This window comes from Podarcis pityusensis (genome assembly GCF_964106645.2).
Source record: "Podarcis pityusensis genome assembly, chromosome: 4".
Lineage (NCBI taxonomy): Eukaryota > Metazoa > Chordata > Lepidosauria > Squamata > Lacertidae > Podarcis > Podarcis pityusensis.
The window spans coordinates 73,089,383-73,106,036 of NC_138027.1; the positions used below are offsets into that span (position 1 = coordinate 73,089,383).

Below are 16,654 nucleotides of genomic sequence, written 5' to 3' on the forward strand. Positions count from 1 at the left end.
TCAGCTGGGTAGCATGTGGTTTTATGGTGGATTATTATTATTAGTTGGAAAATCTGAATTAAATGGCCGGGGATTGGGGGGGGCAGGCTGCCACTTGGATGAGGACAACGTCTTGTGGACCACATGAGATGCACTGAATCCACTTTAAGCTGCTGCATGTACGCAGCTTGAAGTAGTTGGCAGCACTTCAGGGGATTGTGGTGCTGATCTGTTTGTGCCATAGCAGTGGCATGATTGCCTGAGTCATACACCAAAATAGACCCTGGATTCACACATCAGTATAGCCCTATTGACATTGAATGTTGAACATGTGATGAAGAGAGCAGGGTCCTTCCTTCTTGCTGTCCTCATCCATTCTGTTCCAATTACTCACTCTTTGCTCACTTTACTAGGGAGGGTGGTGGTCTGTGGGGGAGCCTGCTGTTTCAGTCAAAAGATTCTAGAGCCTTTTCATGTTCCAAAGTTTAAAGCTTGGAGATAAAGCAGAATCCTTATCTCTAGCAAACAGCTTTCCTTGAGTCACCGCAACTCTGCAAAATCTGAAGGCCAGGAAAGTGGAATGTCTTCTTTTCTCCCACCATTGCCGCCACTAAGTCTTGTGACGTTCCAATTGTGTTTTAACTCCCTATTAAAAGACATTGCTTCTATTTCCTCAAGCTTTTTTTTTCTTGCTTCACATTCATCTTTTTCTCTCTTTTTTCTACAATGATAGGTTGAAAAATGACTACATGTTGCAAAGGAGAAATGGCACAAGGCCATTGTAGTGGATGGCTTGGACCAGGGAGACATGGGTTCAAATCTCTGCTCAGCTTTGAAACTTTCTGGCTGAGCTTTGGTCAGTCACCACCTCATGTACATAACAAGGGTCTTGTAATTAGACATGTGGACAAGGAGCTATGTAAATTTCCCCGAGCTCCATGGAAGACCTCTGATCAATTCAAAGATTTGTGGACTGGCACAGGTACCAACACCAGTAAACATACCCATTCGTGTGTCATGTGAATTGAGCTTCTGCCCACTCACAGGCATGTGAATACTGCCAATGGTGTAGTACTAATGATTCCGTGCTTCAGTGGTAGCCAAATGTGTTGCCCTTTGGATGTTGTTGAACTCTCAGTACCCTAGTCATCATAGCCAATGGTCAGAGATGATGGAAGTTGTAGTCTGCTGTCATCAGGAGAGAACCGAAGTCCTATCTAAGTATTTTATTGAAGTTGAGAAATAGGTAACAGCTTTGCGGATGCTTACCAGTGAACATCAGCTTACTGTGCTGAACACCTCAAGAAGATGTTGAGATAGTCATTGGGAATCTACAGGTGGTTATGGGGAACCTGCTGTTTTTATATAATAACAGGACTTTTGCCTATTGCTAAAGTCCTTTTTTCTTCCATACTAGTGGAAGAGAAGTGTGATACCACAAGACACTGTTTGCCCCACAAACCTACACCGATGATTACAACAGCTTCTTTTACCCAAGGAATTTTTAGTCCTGTGTGATGGCTTGAGAGCTTGACAGTTCTTGGTTATGCATGCATTTCACATAGACCAGTGGTGTAGCATCTGCTCAACCCAGGTTGGTTCAAGGTAGGACTGGGAGAGACCCTTATCCAAAACCCTGCAGAGCCATTGCTGGTCAATAGAGACAATACTGAGCTGAATGGACCAGTTGGGCTGACACAGTATAAGGCAGCTTCTTAGGTAGGTAACTTTGGAGAAAGCCATGATTTGTTGTGTAGATGCTCTGTCAGTCACAATCCTTTGCTTCTTTTTGAATGGAACAAGAGTCCTTTGTTCATTCTCACCCGTGTACTTAAACGATTTTGCAAACGGGATATAAGACAGTTTGATTAATCACTTGCATGTTTCACTATCCAGTTGTCCTTGTCTCTCCTTTCTTCTCCTCTCCCCATTTGAAAATGTGTGTGGGTACAGCGAAGGCCTGCTAAACAGGTGAGTCATGAAATTGAACAAACCGGCTGTGTTGTATAAAGGAGGAAGAAACAAAATTTCCTCTCACTGAATTATCTTTGCAGCTGGCTGACACGGCCAAGGATTCTGGCACGGCCAACCACAAATATTTTTAAAATAGGCACCAGCCCCTGCATCGTGGGATGGGTTTAGAAGCAAAACACATTGTTGCACTTCCATGTGACATCTGTTTTTTGTCTCAACACCTGTGCTTCAAGCATACTTAATCTTGGTCGTAGTAAGGACTAGAAGAGTATTTCTCACACTGCTGAGATGCTTGATTTCAACATACTAGCAATGTTTCTGGAGCCACAAGCGATCCCCAAACTTGAAATCGTGCATCCGTGGCTCAGTCTCCCCTTTGAAAGTGTAACTTGTATTCCAGCTTAGTGTCTGTATAAGCTATTACCTAATTATTAGGCTGTGTGCTTGATTATTTTTAGAGGCAGAGCTTTCCTGGATTTATGCTTGCTGTTAATTTGTGTTAGCAGTTTAGCTAGAAAGTGGAGCAAGATTGCACAACACTTGCCTTCAGCAATCCTTAATTTAGCCGCAATGTGCATTGAATTTTTATTTTATTTTATTTTTGCCTGTGGCATTTTGGTTTTTGCTATGTATTCAGAATTAATTTTTAAGTTGCAGGGAAGATGCATGCCCTTTGCAGTAGGCCTTTGAATCTTCGTGTGTGTGTGTGTGTGTATCTTGTTAGGCTTCTTGTTGTTGTTTAGTTGTTTAGTCGTGTCCGACTCTTCATGACCCCATGGACCAGAGCACGCCAGGCATTCCTGTCTTCCACTGCCTCCCGCAGTTTGGTCAAACTCATGTTGGTAGCTTTTTCGCTTGGTTATTTGTAATGTGTCATCATGTAACACGTTCTAGATGCTAAATTTTCTGGGGCAAGAGGGACTCGCCATCTCAAGAGTCAATATTAACATGCAAATACAGTGAGGTTGTTTACTGTCTGATCGGAGCAGGTACGTCATGCTCAGAATAACAAAATTCATTGTAGGCACTTTGAAAATAGTCAAAGTTTAAGAAATGGGCAAGGATGTACTTGTGACGTTTCTATTTGTGTGTAACTGTATTGTGTAGCAAGTACAAACGCACCAGACTACGCATTCATTTGTATTTTAGTTTCCTCTCCCCCAAGTTGGCAAGACTTGTCTGACAGCAGCAAAAAACTCGAGCTTTTGTTGTCTTCAGCCCAGTCCTGAGGAATATTCTGCCAGTAGAAGTTCAGCAGGCGCCTTCTGTTTTAACCTTGAAACATTCACTGAAAACTTTTCCTTTGTTGTTGGAGATACCTTATCAAAGGACAAATCCATTAGCCCAAGTAGGCAGAACACACCCAACTCTCGGTTAGTACTGAATCCTGCTCTGTTTGCAGTAGTTCTTTACAACTGAACTAAAGTAAGATTGAGGCTGGACTGGTGGCATGTTGGGTCAATGGCTATTGGAATAGGTGGAAGAGTAAGAGAAGCTTAGGAAAATCAAACAACCCTACTTCTCAAAATGTGTTTTTAATAGCTCGTTGTGGTGTATAGACTGTGGCCAGTGAATCACACTTCCATAAGTCAGATTATCCTATGTTCAGTAACACAAAATAAGAGCTGGTGATCATGTTTCAGAGTTGCTGTGACTTATTACTCTTCTTGATTATCTGTTTGTTTTTATGTGCTATGTTCCTCCTTTGCTATTTCTATCTTCCTATCTTCCTCTCTTTACACCTGTGATACCTTCAGCAGATGGCTCATTTTTCTTAAGGTATCTTTTAGTGAAATAAATAAGAGGCCCATACTTATATTTAGGCTTGTTTTTGTTGCATTATGTACCCTTTTTATGGGGTGGACAATCTTACTTGATGGCTAGCTTCATTTTATTATATTTCATTGTTTTGATGCCATAAATAGTCTGGGAGCATCCAAGGATGCAGCATACAGTATCTGAAATTAAGCAGGTATGGTCCTAGTGTGACCCTGGATGAGAGACCTCACCTCAGGAGACAATAGTGTGTGTGTGTGTGTGTGTGTGTGTGTGTGTGTGTGTATACCTTTCCAAACAGCTATTTAAATCAGTCAGTAGAGGATGAGACTCTTAATCTCAAGGTTGTGAGTTGGAGACCCATGTTGGGCAATAGATTCCTGCATTGCAGGGGGTTGGACTAGACTGCCCTCATGATCCCTTCCAACTCTACAGTTCTTCTAAATGTTAGGTGGGCAGAGGTGGGTTTGGGCTATACTGATAGATTGCTAGCTGACTTGCTGTGGGTTGACAGGAGTTTCTCACTCCAGTTTGTTCGACAACAAGAAGGTTCTGCTCTCCCTCCCTGCTAAATGAAAGCATTATAATCTCTGATCTGTAATAGATTTGTACTTCTAGAATCGGGTCATGCTGGTGTTCAGTAGGTAACTGGTTCTGACTTCTAAGCTGCCACTTTGCATCCAACTCCCATTTGATGGATTTCAGTGGTTCTAGTAAAAATCAAAGAAGGTCCTATAAGCCTGAGGTGTTCTCAGTGCTTTTGTTGTCATAGTACTCACCAATGTGAAGTACCATCACCTTTTTCTTCTTCTTTTAACTGCCACTGGCAGCCATTTTGTGCTGCCACCCGCAGCAGATACAAGTTATAGTACCTCATTTTTAACTCCCCCCCCCCCAAAAAAAGCATCAGTACAGAGAATACTTCTCTAGTTGGGCCACAGGTCTGATACAATATAAAAATCCCTTTAGAAGAACAATGTACTCGTACTCAATTGCCTGCTTCTTTTTCTTTGTGCATGTTTAATATTAAAGCTAAGTGTTCTTACAGTGTGCCAAGCACACATTGTACCTTTGCATTAGCTACAGAATCAGTCATGTGTCAATCTTTAAAAAACATGGTCAGTTCTAAAATCAACAACAACCTGTTGACATCTGTATATGCCTGATAGGATATAAAACTCAAGACGTAACATCTTCTCTTTCAGGGCTCATTGTTGGAGTGATCTTGAGATATGGCATACCTCCCACCAGTGGTCGTGATAAACCGTTAAGCTGTTCCCAGGAGGACCGGGCTTACACAACTTTGTTGGTCAATATCAGCGGGAAATTCTTTGAATACACCTTAAAAGGAGAAATAAGTCCTGGAAAAATACACAATGTGGAACAGAATGACATGTTGCGAAAAGTGAGAGCTACCTTTTTGTTAACTGTGGCTGTTTATGAATGCATTTATTTTTGTGCTGCCCTGTTTTCGCAAGTCTCTTTCAGATCTCAGTACGTGTGATAATATGTGATACTTTCATTGTAAGGTTCTGTACTTTGCAATGTTGTTCAGATGTGGTAAGGAGATCCATTCATCTGGATTCCCTTACCCTTAGCATTTAAGAACTTATGCTTACTGGTTCCTCCAAGACAGTTTGGTAGTTCTGAGAAACATCAAACCATTGACACTGGACTATCCAGAATAAACATTCCCCATTCTTCCTCACCCTGGTCCTGTGAAGTAGGTTGCTGGTCTCAGTGCAGTGTGGAGCAGTGTGGAGCAGAATATCTTGTTGCCCAAGGTTACTTACTCAATTCCTTAGAACCTAGATTTTTTTTGTTTGTTTTTTTTGTTCAGCCTGTTGATTTTAAAGCAGCCCTTCACATTCTTAGGTCCCTCAGAACTTGCCACACCCCCAACTACCATGTCTTATTATGACCAGGGATGGCTGGAGTTGTAGTCTGACAACATCTGAGGACCTAAGGTTGGGAAAGACTGCTTTGAAGGTCTGTGAAGGACAACCAAGCTAGTATCTTTGCCTCTTCTGGAACACCTATATGACCACTTTATTATGTGCCAAATATAATCCTGGTTAGAAAACAAACAAACAAATAAATGTCATGAGAGTGATGGTTTTCTGAATGAACCCTAGACCATGGAACACTTAAAAAGAAAAAGAAAAACCTCTCTGCAGGAAACTGAGCATGTTGATAGCTTATTGGAATGAACCTGTGTTCCCTGATCTCTAGGAAATGATTGGTTTAATATAATGGCGAGAGATCGGCATAGGAAATCTGTGGGCAGACTGCAGATGTTTTAAGGATAGCCACCTAGAAACATTGTCTTACAGCTGTTTTTTCTGTGTTTTCTTTAAAGGTAACATTTGATCCAGAAGTGTTTTTCAACATCCTCCTGCCTCCCATTATTTTTCATGCTGGCTATAGTTTGAAAAAGGTAAGCCTGAAACATTTTCTGAACAATATTGCTCTGCCGGTGTGGACTTTGGTCCCGAGAGTAGAATACTCAGCTGTTAAAATCTGCCATATTTTGAGGCAGAGTTAAGTAACTCCTATTGGCTTGAATCCAGTGGACCATTCAAGCAAGACCATTCCTGCAGCAGCAGACCATCTATTCTTCCTCCACAAATGCTGAACTGCAGATTTTCATTCTGTGCTGTAGGTTGTTCCTATAGGTCCCCCCAAGAGATTTGTGAAGTTTGTTAGGTTGCATGGAGGAAGGCTGCCTGCAGGGAGCCTTTGTTCTATGCCAGGGATGTCCAAGAGGTAGATCATGATCTACTGGTAGATCACGGTGTGTCCATGGTAGATCTTGCCCCCCCCCCCCGAAAGCTCAAGAACTTTGGCTCCCTGAAAAAAAGCTCAACTTTGGTAGATCACCGCCAGGTTTTTTATAGTGGGAGTAGATCTCAGTCTCTTGAAAGTTGGACATGCCTGTTCTGTGCCACGTAGTTTGCATAATACTCCCTGTTCAGCCTTTGGCATAAAGGCCTGTCTCTAATTGATAGGCCTATAGGGTTGTGCACCAAAAAAATGCACCAGACAGACCTATCTGAGGATGATATTCCATAGATGAGGGGACACTATTAAAGACACTTCCCCTTGCTGCCACACACCATAGCTTTGCTACTGGGGCACTATGAGAAGGGCCCCTGTTAATGACATCAGGGCATGGGTTGGTATCCCAAACCATGTCAGTAAATTATACACACAACCCAGATGGATACAACCTGATCTTCTAACAATCCACATACTCCTATGATCTTTGTTTTCCCCTTAAGAAATAACATGAGCAGATGGGACTCATTAACCTGGGAAGGTAGCCCATCCAAGAGAAGGAAAACTCTGGTCCTAAACCTCAGCTGCCTTGTGGGATACGTTTGGGAGAACAAGATGCTAAGGAGTAAACCCTACACAAATCCAGAGTGGAGTTCCTAAGATGGATGGATGGATGGCGCCTTGTACGCCTCCTTCCAGCAACTCCCGCGGCTAAGCTGGTGCCAAATGTATCACTCTGATTTCCTTTGGACCACATCAGAGAAGCCAAGAGGGGGGTCTTGTTGTCTGGGCAGTCCAGGACCTCCATACACACTTCTCGGGCTTGCTCCCCAGGGAGGTCACTTCTGTGCTGCTACTGCAGTGGTTTGATTTCACCCGCAGAGGCACACTCCATTGTCTCTTTGTGCCAACAATCTGTGTTCAGGTAAACAAGCTTCTCAAGCATTTATGGTACTGTAAGACCAAACAACAACAACAACAAAAATAGATGCACTAAGTTGCTGATTGTTTTGAGAGCTCACTATAGTTAATGGTTGCTGAAGCCTTAATGGCTGCATTTAGTTCATGTTGGAAATTGGCTGTGGGCGACACATTACAAGCCAAGCAGGGCGTGAGAGGAGTTGAAGGAATAGGTTTCTTGTTCTGTTGCACCAAGGCATTCTTATGGATTTGCTCTGGTGAATTTGGGCCAGGTAGACCTTCATTCAAATCCCCTTTCGCTCAGTTGAGTAGTTTCATGGAGAATTAGGAATGTAGCTCACTGAATTACAGCAATTATATCTTATGCTGAATGGGGCTAACTGCCTCCCATGTCCAAGGTATATGTCCGTGTTGCTTTCTGCTTCACCCAGCCCAGCATTGGGTCTCCTTAACGTCCTTTCTGATGGAACCGTTTCTAAACAAAATTCTTTCCTCTAGTCAGTTTCATAGCATGGATCTCACTTTCACACACTTGCTCTCAACCAAATCTTTTTCTTAGGAATTCTCAGTCTGTAGCTAGCAGAAACTATGCTCCCTGGAGTACATGCTACATCATCTTCTGCTCAGAAGGCTTAGGCGGTGGTTCTCAACCTGTGGGTCCCCAGATGTTGTTGGACTACAACTCCCATCATCCCTGAGCTCTGGCCTTGCTAGCTAGGGGTGATGGGAGTTGTAGTTCAACAACATCTGGGGACCCACAGGTTGAGAAAGCCTGGCATAGAGGGACCTAGATGATGTCCTCAAAAACTGATGCCTTTTGTTGTGGATTGTTTATTATCCACTGAAACATGCACCTGAAAAAAGCAACCTTTTTGTTCCTTTTATTTATTTGACTGTGATTCTTTGCATTGCTTACGCTTATTGACTTCTTGGTTAAATAAACCTGTGAGCTGGAGGGAGCCGTGATTAATCTTGCCCTTATTAATAACCTCTGCCCTCTTAGCCAAGTCCCTGAGAGGTAATATGCTAGCCCTCCAGGCTCATTGGGTGGTTAGAGATGGGAATCTGGCAGAGTTTCACTGGGTACCCCAATTAAATAGAGATTCCCATGCACCCACATACTTAAAAACCAAACGTGCTGTTTAGCCTAGGGGATGGTGACAGCTACTCTATTGTGTTTGTCCAACTTGCTGAAGTGGTAGGCCTGATCCGCAGTAGATGGCTCCATGTGGGCTTTAACCATCAACCCACTGGGTGTTGCTTAGATCATTAGCTGAGGGTGTGTTGCAGCAACCTCTAATCACATAGGGGCTACCCTTTCCAAGTTGAGCTGCGGGTACCCCTCTTTCCCTGCAAGAGCTGAAGAGCCTGTAAAGTGTTTCTTGGAAGGCTAGGAGAGAAGCATTAAGCTTCCTCTAAGAGTGGTCTCTTGCTGAGGAAGCTTTTCAAAGCACTGCTTGGGCCAGATGGATCCTGTCTGGAGAGTTGTCTGATGGAGCAACGAAGAAGTTCTCCACCAAACTACTTCCTGCTCTTGCTCAAACTCAAGGCGTTTAAACAACGCCTTTGTAAATCCACACTCTTCAGAATGGCACAGCTTCCCTACTTGCCTTGTCTCTTCCACACCTCTGTCTGGGGTTCTGTTCATGATTCCCTAAGTCACTGGGGTTTTGAGCCTTGATTTGATGGCCAGCCTGAGCCATTTATACCAGGCCGTCCCAAAGTACGTGGAATCAAAATATGACTCGGACAAGACTAATAACAATCTCCCCAATACTTATTTATTAAAAAATTATGCCACTTGCTGTAACAAAAATCTCTAAGCTGCTCACAATAAAAACACAACATCCAGTGAATTTTCCTAAAAATGAGATAAAAAGAAAATGCAGCTGTATCTCATAAATAAAATTAAACAGTACAGGAAAGAAATTTGTTAAGAGGCGTTTAAGGATCATTACTGACTTTGCCTCATGAATTGCTCAAAGGAGAGCGTTCCATAGAGTGGGTGCTATTATCAAGAAAGCCCACTTATTCATTGTCACCAAGTAACAAACTGCTTGTTGTGGAACAATGAGCAGGGTCTCCTCAGAAGATCTTACAAGATCAGCTTAGTTTTTTGAAATGTTCCCTATATTTCAGAAGGATCACACAGTAGAGTTGGAATTTTTCTGTTCTCAGAATAGAATGTGACTTAACTAGAGCACTGAGAGTGTTGCATTCCTTGGAGTTACAGAAGCATTGCTTCTATATGGCTGCGCCTAACCCATTTCCCCCCTCTACAGAGGCACTTCTTCAGAAACTTGGGCTCTATTCTGGTTTATGCTTTCCTAGGAACTGCAGTCTCTTGTTTCATCATTGGGTAAGTTGAGTTTTGAGATACCATTTAGTCTCGTGGGATATAATTTTGGCATCTCTTTATCATCCATTGTTGTGCCTTAGCTTGTCCAGCAAGATCAGTGAGAATATCTTGGATGCTGTAATCTCTTACCTCTCAAATAATCATGCATACACTGGGTTGCGTGTTTGTCATCAGTAATAAAGTCAGTTCAAAGAGAAACTCATGCTATTCTCTTGACAGCAATGTATTTTTAAACTTATTTTAATATTTTATTCTAAGATTTGTCATGATGAAGGGCAGGTAATTTTTAAAAACGATAAATTAAAATATTGTACATTTTTATAAATAAATATAATCCAGAACAATCTGGTTTAAATGCTTCACTGAATTCTTCTTTCTTTTTCCTCCCAGGAATCTTATGTATGGTGTTGTAAAACTAATGAAGCTTGTGGGGCAGCTCTCTGATAAGTTTTACTACACAGATTGTCTCCTTTTTGGAGCCATTATATCTGCTACTGACCCAGGTATAGACTTCAGCTTAAAAAAAATCATTGGGTTTTTTATGACACCTTTTTTCCTTTTTACTGTTGTTGTTTATAGGATGAGAAGAAATAGTGTTAGGCAATTGTGTCTGATCTTTCCCGTGTCACAGAAATGTCTTTTTCCTTTCTATAAGGTGTAAGAATTGGAAGATTAACGTATAAACTCATTACAAAAATCTATAGGAGAAGTGTGGTTGATGGCATTATTATTTTTAAATGCAGTATAAATTTCCTGTCTGGGAGCCTTAAAGATGGGGTAAAATGGCTAAGAAAAATGAAAAATGCACAAGGAGTTTTGCAGTGTGGCTGTCTGCCAAAAACAGTCCTGCAGAGGTAGTGATACAAGTATTTCCTTATCTCTCCCCAGCCATAGTTTGTATAGACCTGGGTGGAGGGGGAGCTCTCCTGTAGCCCTAACAATGTGGGAATCTGCTTGTATGGATTCTTTCCACACTGTCAGACAAGCATGAGGAGACCTATGCAGGAGGAGCCAGTGGCATTCATGGCCCTTTGTGGAAACTGAGGCAATTTATAAATAACCTCGTCATGGCCTCCTCTGACACTTGTTCTGGGGCTTCTTATGGGCTGCGGGCGAGGATTGGAGGGGGGGTGGAAAGAAGCAGGAACATTATCTTTCCCCCTCATATTTGTGCCAATATTCTAGGGTGCATTGTGCATCGAATTATGCCTGCTGCAATGCCTGCATTCCATTCTAAGACAAAATTGCAGACTTTGGGGAGGGGGCAATGCTATCTTGTCTTGTCCCCTCCCCCATTACCATCACCCCCTACCATGCCGTTGGGTTTAACACAGAACTTTGTGACGAATTCTGGAGAACTCAAACGTTTGTTCGTGGCTTTTTGGTTGGTCCTAATAAGGCCTTGGGACACGGGTGGTGCTGTGGGTTAAACCACAGAGCCTAGGACTTGCCGATCAGAAGGTCGGCGGTTTGAATCCCCGCAACGGGGTGAGCTCCCGTTGCTCAGTCCCTGCTCCTGCCAACCTAGCAGTTTGAAAGCACGTCAAAGTGCAAGTAGATAAATAGGTACTGCTCCGGCGGGAAGGTAAATGGTGTTTCCATGTGCTGCTCTGGTTCGCCAGAAGCGGCTTAGTCATGCTGGCCACATGACCTGGAAGCTGTACACTGGCTCCCTCGGCCAATAAAGCGAGATGAGTGCCACAACCCCAGAGTCGGCCACGACTGGACCGAATGATCAGGGGTCCCTTTACCTTTAATAAGGCCTTAGTGTAGTTTTTGGGGTGTCCCGTCCCCCCTCTGCAATGAACCAACATGGCTATGCACATTTTAAATCTGGGGCAGAGGAAAGGTGCACTGTTGCAGAGGCAATACCCCCTCTGCAACAGTGCACCTTTCCTCTGCCCCAAACAGTAAGTGTTTACCATGTACTCAGTGAGATAATGCCAGATGTCTCCACATGAGGTCGTTTGCTGACTAAATGTTCCCCATGTGGGAACTGACAAGGTACTGAGTTGTCTTGTGATAACTTGAGCACATGCAAAATGAATGTAGGAACTAGGCCTTGGATAGATGTTTAGGAGACCTGGTACTTTTGTGTGTGTGACTGTACTCATGAGTAGTGATGTTAAATTCTTGAGAATAATCTTTTGGGGAATATTCTCGAATATTTTCAATTAATGAGATGTGTACATTTAAAGCAGCTTTGTGGACGACTCAGAATTTACAGTTTGTGGAGAATATTCTCCGGAGAATTTTCTAGCAGAGAATATTCTCACCTCACGTCACTACTCATGAGTAATTGAGTGCTATCACTTCCTTTTCTGCTGCCCATAGCAGCCATTTTGTGCTGACATTCGCAGCACCTACAGCAAAATAAAAATACTGAGGCCTCTTTTTTTTTTAAAAAAAGTACTGATTAGACCTTTCACCAACTGCCAACCTGTATTAAACTCCTTTGGTTTCATGGTTCTGTTATAGCTTGATAACATTCACTGCATACGAAGTCAGCAGAGAGCTGTTTCTTTCTTGCTCAAAATCAAATATACAATAAGACCAATTTTTAGTGCCTTGCTCTTCTCTTTTCCCAATTGTAGTCACTGTACTGGCAATTTTTAACGAACTTCATGCTGATGTTGACCTCTATGCACTGCTGTTTGGAGAGAGTGTTTTGAACGATGCTGTTGCTATTGTACTATCTTCGTAAGTAAAAAAAAATTAAGAGTTTTTGATGTGTTATGTGAAAGACCATTAATACAAAATGAACCAATTCCTGATAGTCTTGTAAATCAGATTTGGAAAGACTGCTGTTTTTGCATTTGCCTTGAGATCATTTGCGTGTGGTTGGGATGATAGATGGGAAAGATGCAGTTCCTAAGATAACTAAAGGAGGAAGAATTATGTGGGATAAATATTTTGCTCATTGCTGCTTCTTGTCCCCTCTGTTGCAGTTCTATTGTAGCATATCAGCCTACGGGAGGAAACATCCATGCTTTTGATGCAGCTGCCTTTTTTAAATCTGTTGGTGTTTTCCTTGGAATCTTTAGCGGCTCGTTCATGATGGGAGTAGTGACAGGAGTTGTGACAGCTCTGATATCCTTTTTCTGTTGAATGCTCCCAGTTTTTGTGTGTGTTTTTTTTGCAGATGCCCACTCACTTTTGACTTCATTCTCTGGTGAAAGCAGCATTTCGTCTTATCTGCTACAATCTTCAGGTCTTCTGCCTGTAGAATCATAGAGGGCGTCATGCCATTAAAAAAATAAAAAACACTGTACTAGAAAACTGCACTGAAATATAGACAACTTTGTTTTACAGGTAGATCAGTTTTTAGGTACAGTAGTCAGTTGCAGGTGAGGTCCCCCATCCTAAGAAAGCTGGAATAGGAATGCAAAAAAAAGGCAAGCAGGCAAACTGTGAAGCAAGACAGCCGTGAGATCGGAAGCCAGGAAGGTTGACAAGCAGAAACTCCCTAGAGCAGTGATGGCCAAACTTGGCCCTCCAGCTGTTTTGGGACTACAACTCCCATCATCCCTAGCTAACAGGACCAGTGGTCAGGGATGATGGGAATTGTAGTCCCAAAACAGTTGGAGGGCCAAGTTTGACCATCACTGCCCTAGAGGGAGACAAGGAAGCCAAATTGATGTGATCAGAATTTGGCTGCTGCCTAGATCAGGTGTGGGGAATCATTGGCCTTCCATATGTTACTGAACTACAACTTGCAGGAGCCCCAGCAAGCACAGCCGGGGCCAGGTATGATACGAGTTGTAGTATCATGTAGCAGTATTTGGAGAGAACCAAACGTTCCTTACACCCGGCTTAGGTGAATACCCAGCTCCGACTTTATAAGCATTTATAACTTGACCAGGTCAGGGAGAACCTGTGGTCCACATTTGGAGCTACAGTACCGTCACATGAGTACTAACTCATCACATTCAACCCTTTGGGAAGAGTTCTAATAGCTGCAGAAAATATCTAATGCTGTGAATTTTGCGATTCCTTAACACAATAATCACGTAACAAAGTTCACAAAACTGCATTGTTTCCCCTTACTGGAGACTGCACTCTTTTTTCTGATGTCTTGGAGTACGTTCTTGCTGGCTGAAGCTTGTGGCTTTACAGGTAAGATGCTTTGATATATTAACAGGCTCTGGAATGAATAGATTTTGTGCTTATACAGTAATTGGTATTATTATTAGGAACATATTGGGTACTCATGTTGTCACCTTTCAAATTACACTTGTGCTGATGTTACAAAGTTGCATAGTATGCATAATATAAATGCATAATATGAATTTGATTTCTGGCGTAATCTATTTGGCAAAAGGTTAACATGGAAACAAGTGATGAACATACGATAGTCAGTACTGTATCTTTTGGCCCTTGAAACTAGACTGCCTTCACATTGTAGATGTCCTGACATATATCTCCTTGTAGAAGTCGTGTGTTTTTCCTGGACATGGAAATCCTTTTAATGACCGGAGTTGTTAACATGTCCTCTTTGTAGATCTTTTTTCACAAATGGCTTTTCTAATTTATTTTGCAATGTGAAGACTTCATTGCTGCAATGTCAACAGATGACTGGGTGGTTGGAGTGCTCTTTATTTATTTTTATTTAATATAGGATTTTTATAGGTCCACACCAGGTTTGGATCCAGTGGATTTTTGACTTTGTGGTATGGCATGGGGATCTGTTCTTCAGTCTGCTTTTGATACCCCCCAACAGTTTAAAAAAAGGATTGCAATGTAGTATGGAGTCAGGAGCCTGCTTTTCACAAAACGCTGGGTGGCAAAGAGCAATACCACGGCTTTTTGGATTCCCAGCTGTAGATTTTATTCTCATTGCCTTTATAGCGGAGAGATTCACAACACATAAACCTTAAGAGGAGCCAAGGGAGTGGATGCCTTGTGTTCATTGTTGTTGAAAGGAGCAGAAAGCCTAGCAGAAAACAGACTTGTGTTTTCATAGAATTGTAGATTTGGAAGGGACCCTGAGGATCATCTATTCCAACCCCTGCAATGCAGGAATATGCAGCAGTCCCATACAGGGATCAAACCTGCAACCTTGGCATTCTCCGGACCATGCTCTAACCAACCGAGCCTTCCAGGTTTTACTCGCATTTCTCCAATATAAATAGCTGATTTGCTGGCCATCCAGTTCTTGGCCAGTGCTAATAAAGTTCATGCCAAGCCCATTTTGGGTTGATCTCTCCATATAAACACACCCAAGAGAGATTCTTTTAATCTTGCAAACCCTTAAGAAATATGAGGCACAACCCTGGGATTTGTTCCTGGAAGCAGGACTGAATCATGGAGTATATATCTGCCTGCCTGCCCTTGGAAGAGTGCAGAATGATTTTCCTCACCTAAAAATTAACAGAACCTGGTCCCTGCACCCATGGAATTATGGGACTACCTTTCCAGTACAGACGGCAAAGCGTTGATGCAGATTTAAGCCCCATTACTTCTCATTGGAACACAGGGCAGGATCACTGGAAAAAAATAACCCACAAAGATAGCAAGTATATATCAGAATGTAATGCTTCAGGATTTAAAGAAGATTGATATGAATACTAAGCCAGAAAAGAGATGATGTCTGCATTTAACCTAATGCTTCTTGTTCTGTTTCTCTTGGTAGGCGTGGTATCTGTCCTGTTCTGTGGAATCACACAAGCTCACTATACGTACAATAATCTGTCTGTTGAATCAAGAAGCCGAACCAAGCAGGTGAAATAATGTCTTCTTAGTTTTGCTTTCTCTCTCTCTCTCTCTCTCTCTATATATATATATAAAATAAGGCATGCTCCTCTTCATTTATTTTGAATGAAGGCTGCTGATACCTGGTAGAAATGGTTAATCTCACAGTTGATGAATGATTGATGAGGTGAAATGCACAATTGGGAGGGTCTTATGTACTTCTGCACTTGCAAGTCTGATTAGTACAATCTAGAGAAGGTATTTTGGACAGTAATATGAAAAGTGTGTGTTGAGAAATTGCGGTAGTTGCTTTCATTGCTTTTTCACCACGCTAATAAGAGTGCATTAAAAGCTTGGCAGTGGCTTCTTCTTCTTTAAAATCTTTTAGTACCTTGGATTTGCTCCCAAACCAGAAAACTACACAAGCAAATTTACAGTTGCCTGTCTCTGTGCTTTCGCACACTTCTTGGGCAGAGAAATTGTTTCTTTAAAAACAAGGTGTGCCCACAGCTATCTGCATGCATGCCCCTTTGGTATTTAATTGGGAACTGTAGTTTACTGCCAAGTTGCAATTCCCAGCACCCTCAGCAAACTACCATTTCCATGACTTTATGGCAGAGGGGGTGAAAGGTGCTTTACAATGTATGTTGTGCATGCTGTTTTAGATGGTTTGTTCAGAATAGGCTGCTCTGAAAAGCAAGTGTTTCTCTTGATAAGACATGTATATTGCGTTGAATTCCATTGGCAGACTTAAAGTTTTTTCTCCCTTCCCTAACTTCCTTTCCAGCTTTTTGAAGTGCTGCACTTCCTGGCTGAGAACTTCATATTTTCTTATATGGGCTTAGCACTCTTCACTTTCCAGAAGCATATATTCAGCCCCATTTTCATCATTGGAGCTTTCGTATCCTTTATTGGGTTCTTCTGCATTATAACATGTTTCTCGGCGGTGTTGCACTTCTGAGAAGCCAGTCTTGAAAGGGGAGGGGCGGATCTTTGGAGCAGCTGAGCTAAAGGAACTAAAACTGGATGAGAAAGGGGGAAGCCCTGTTTCCTCCAACAGGTGTCTGTGCACCTATAGGGAGAAAACAGGCCTTTAACACCTTGTGTGTCTAGTAGTACTTTCCTGCAAATGCCATGGTAAGAATACCGCTCTCTCAACTGGGCTGACTTCTGGGG

The 16,654-nt window shown here is 42.3% G+C and overlaps 1 protein-coding gene across 2 annotated transcripts in view; it reads left to right on the forward strand.

Moving 5' to 3' along the window:
- The window catches only part of SLC9A7 (solute carrier family 9 member A7), a 52,305-nt gene that overhangs the window by 14,592 nt on the left and 21,059 nt on the right, over positions 1–16,654 (forward strand). For both annotated transcript variants that reach the window (XM_081001468.1, XM_081001469.1), the window contains exons 2-10: positions 4,935–5,134; positions 6,089–6,166; positions 9,711–9,787; positions 10,178–10,290; positions 12,382–12,487; positions 12,736–12,877; positions 13,798–13,903; positions 15,420–15,508; positions 16,266–16,379. In XM_081001468.1, coding sequence (XP_080857594.1) covers positions 4,935–5,134; positions 6,089–6,166; positions 9,711–9,787; positions 10,178–10,290; positions 12,382–12,487; positions 12,736–12,877; positions 13,798–13,903; positions 15,420–15,508; positions 16,266–16,379 — 1,025 coding nt within the window. The remainder of the gene's footprint in view (positions 1–4,934; positions 5,135–6,088; positions 6,167–9,710; positions 9,788–10,177; positions 10,291–12,381; positions 12,488–12,735; positions 12,878–13,797; positions 13,904–15,419; positions 15,509–16,265; positions 16,380–16,654) is intronic.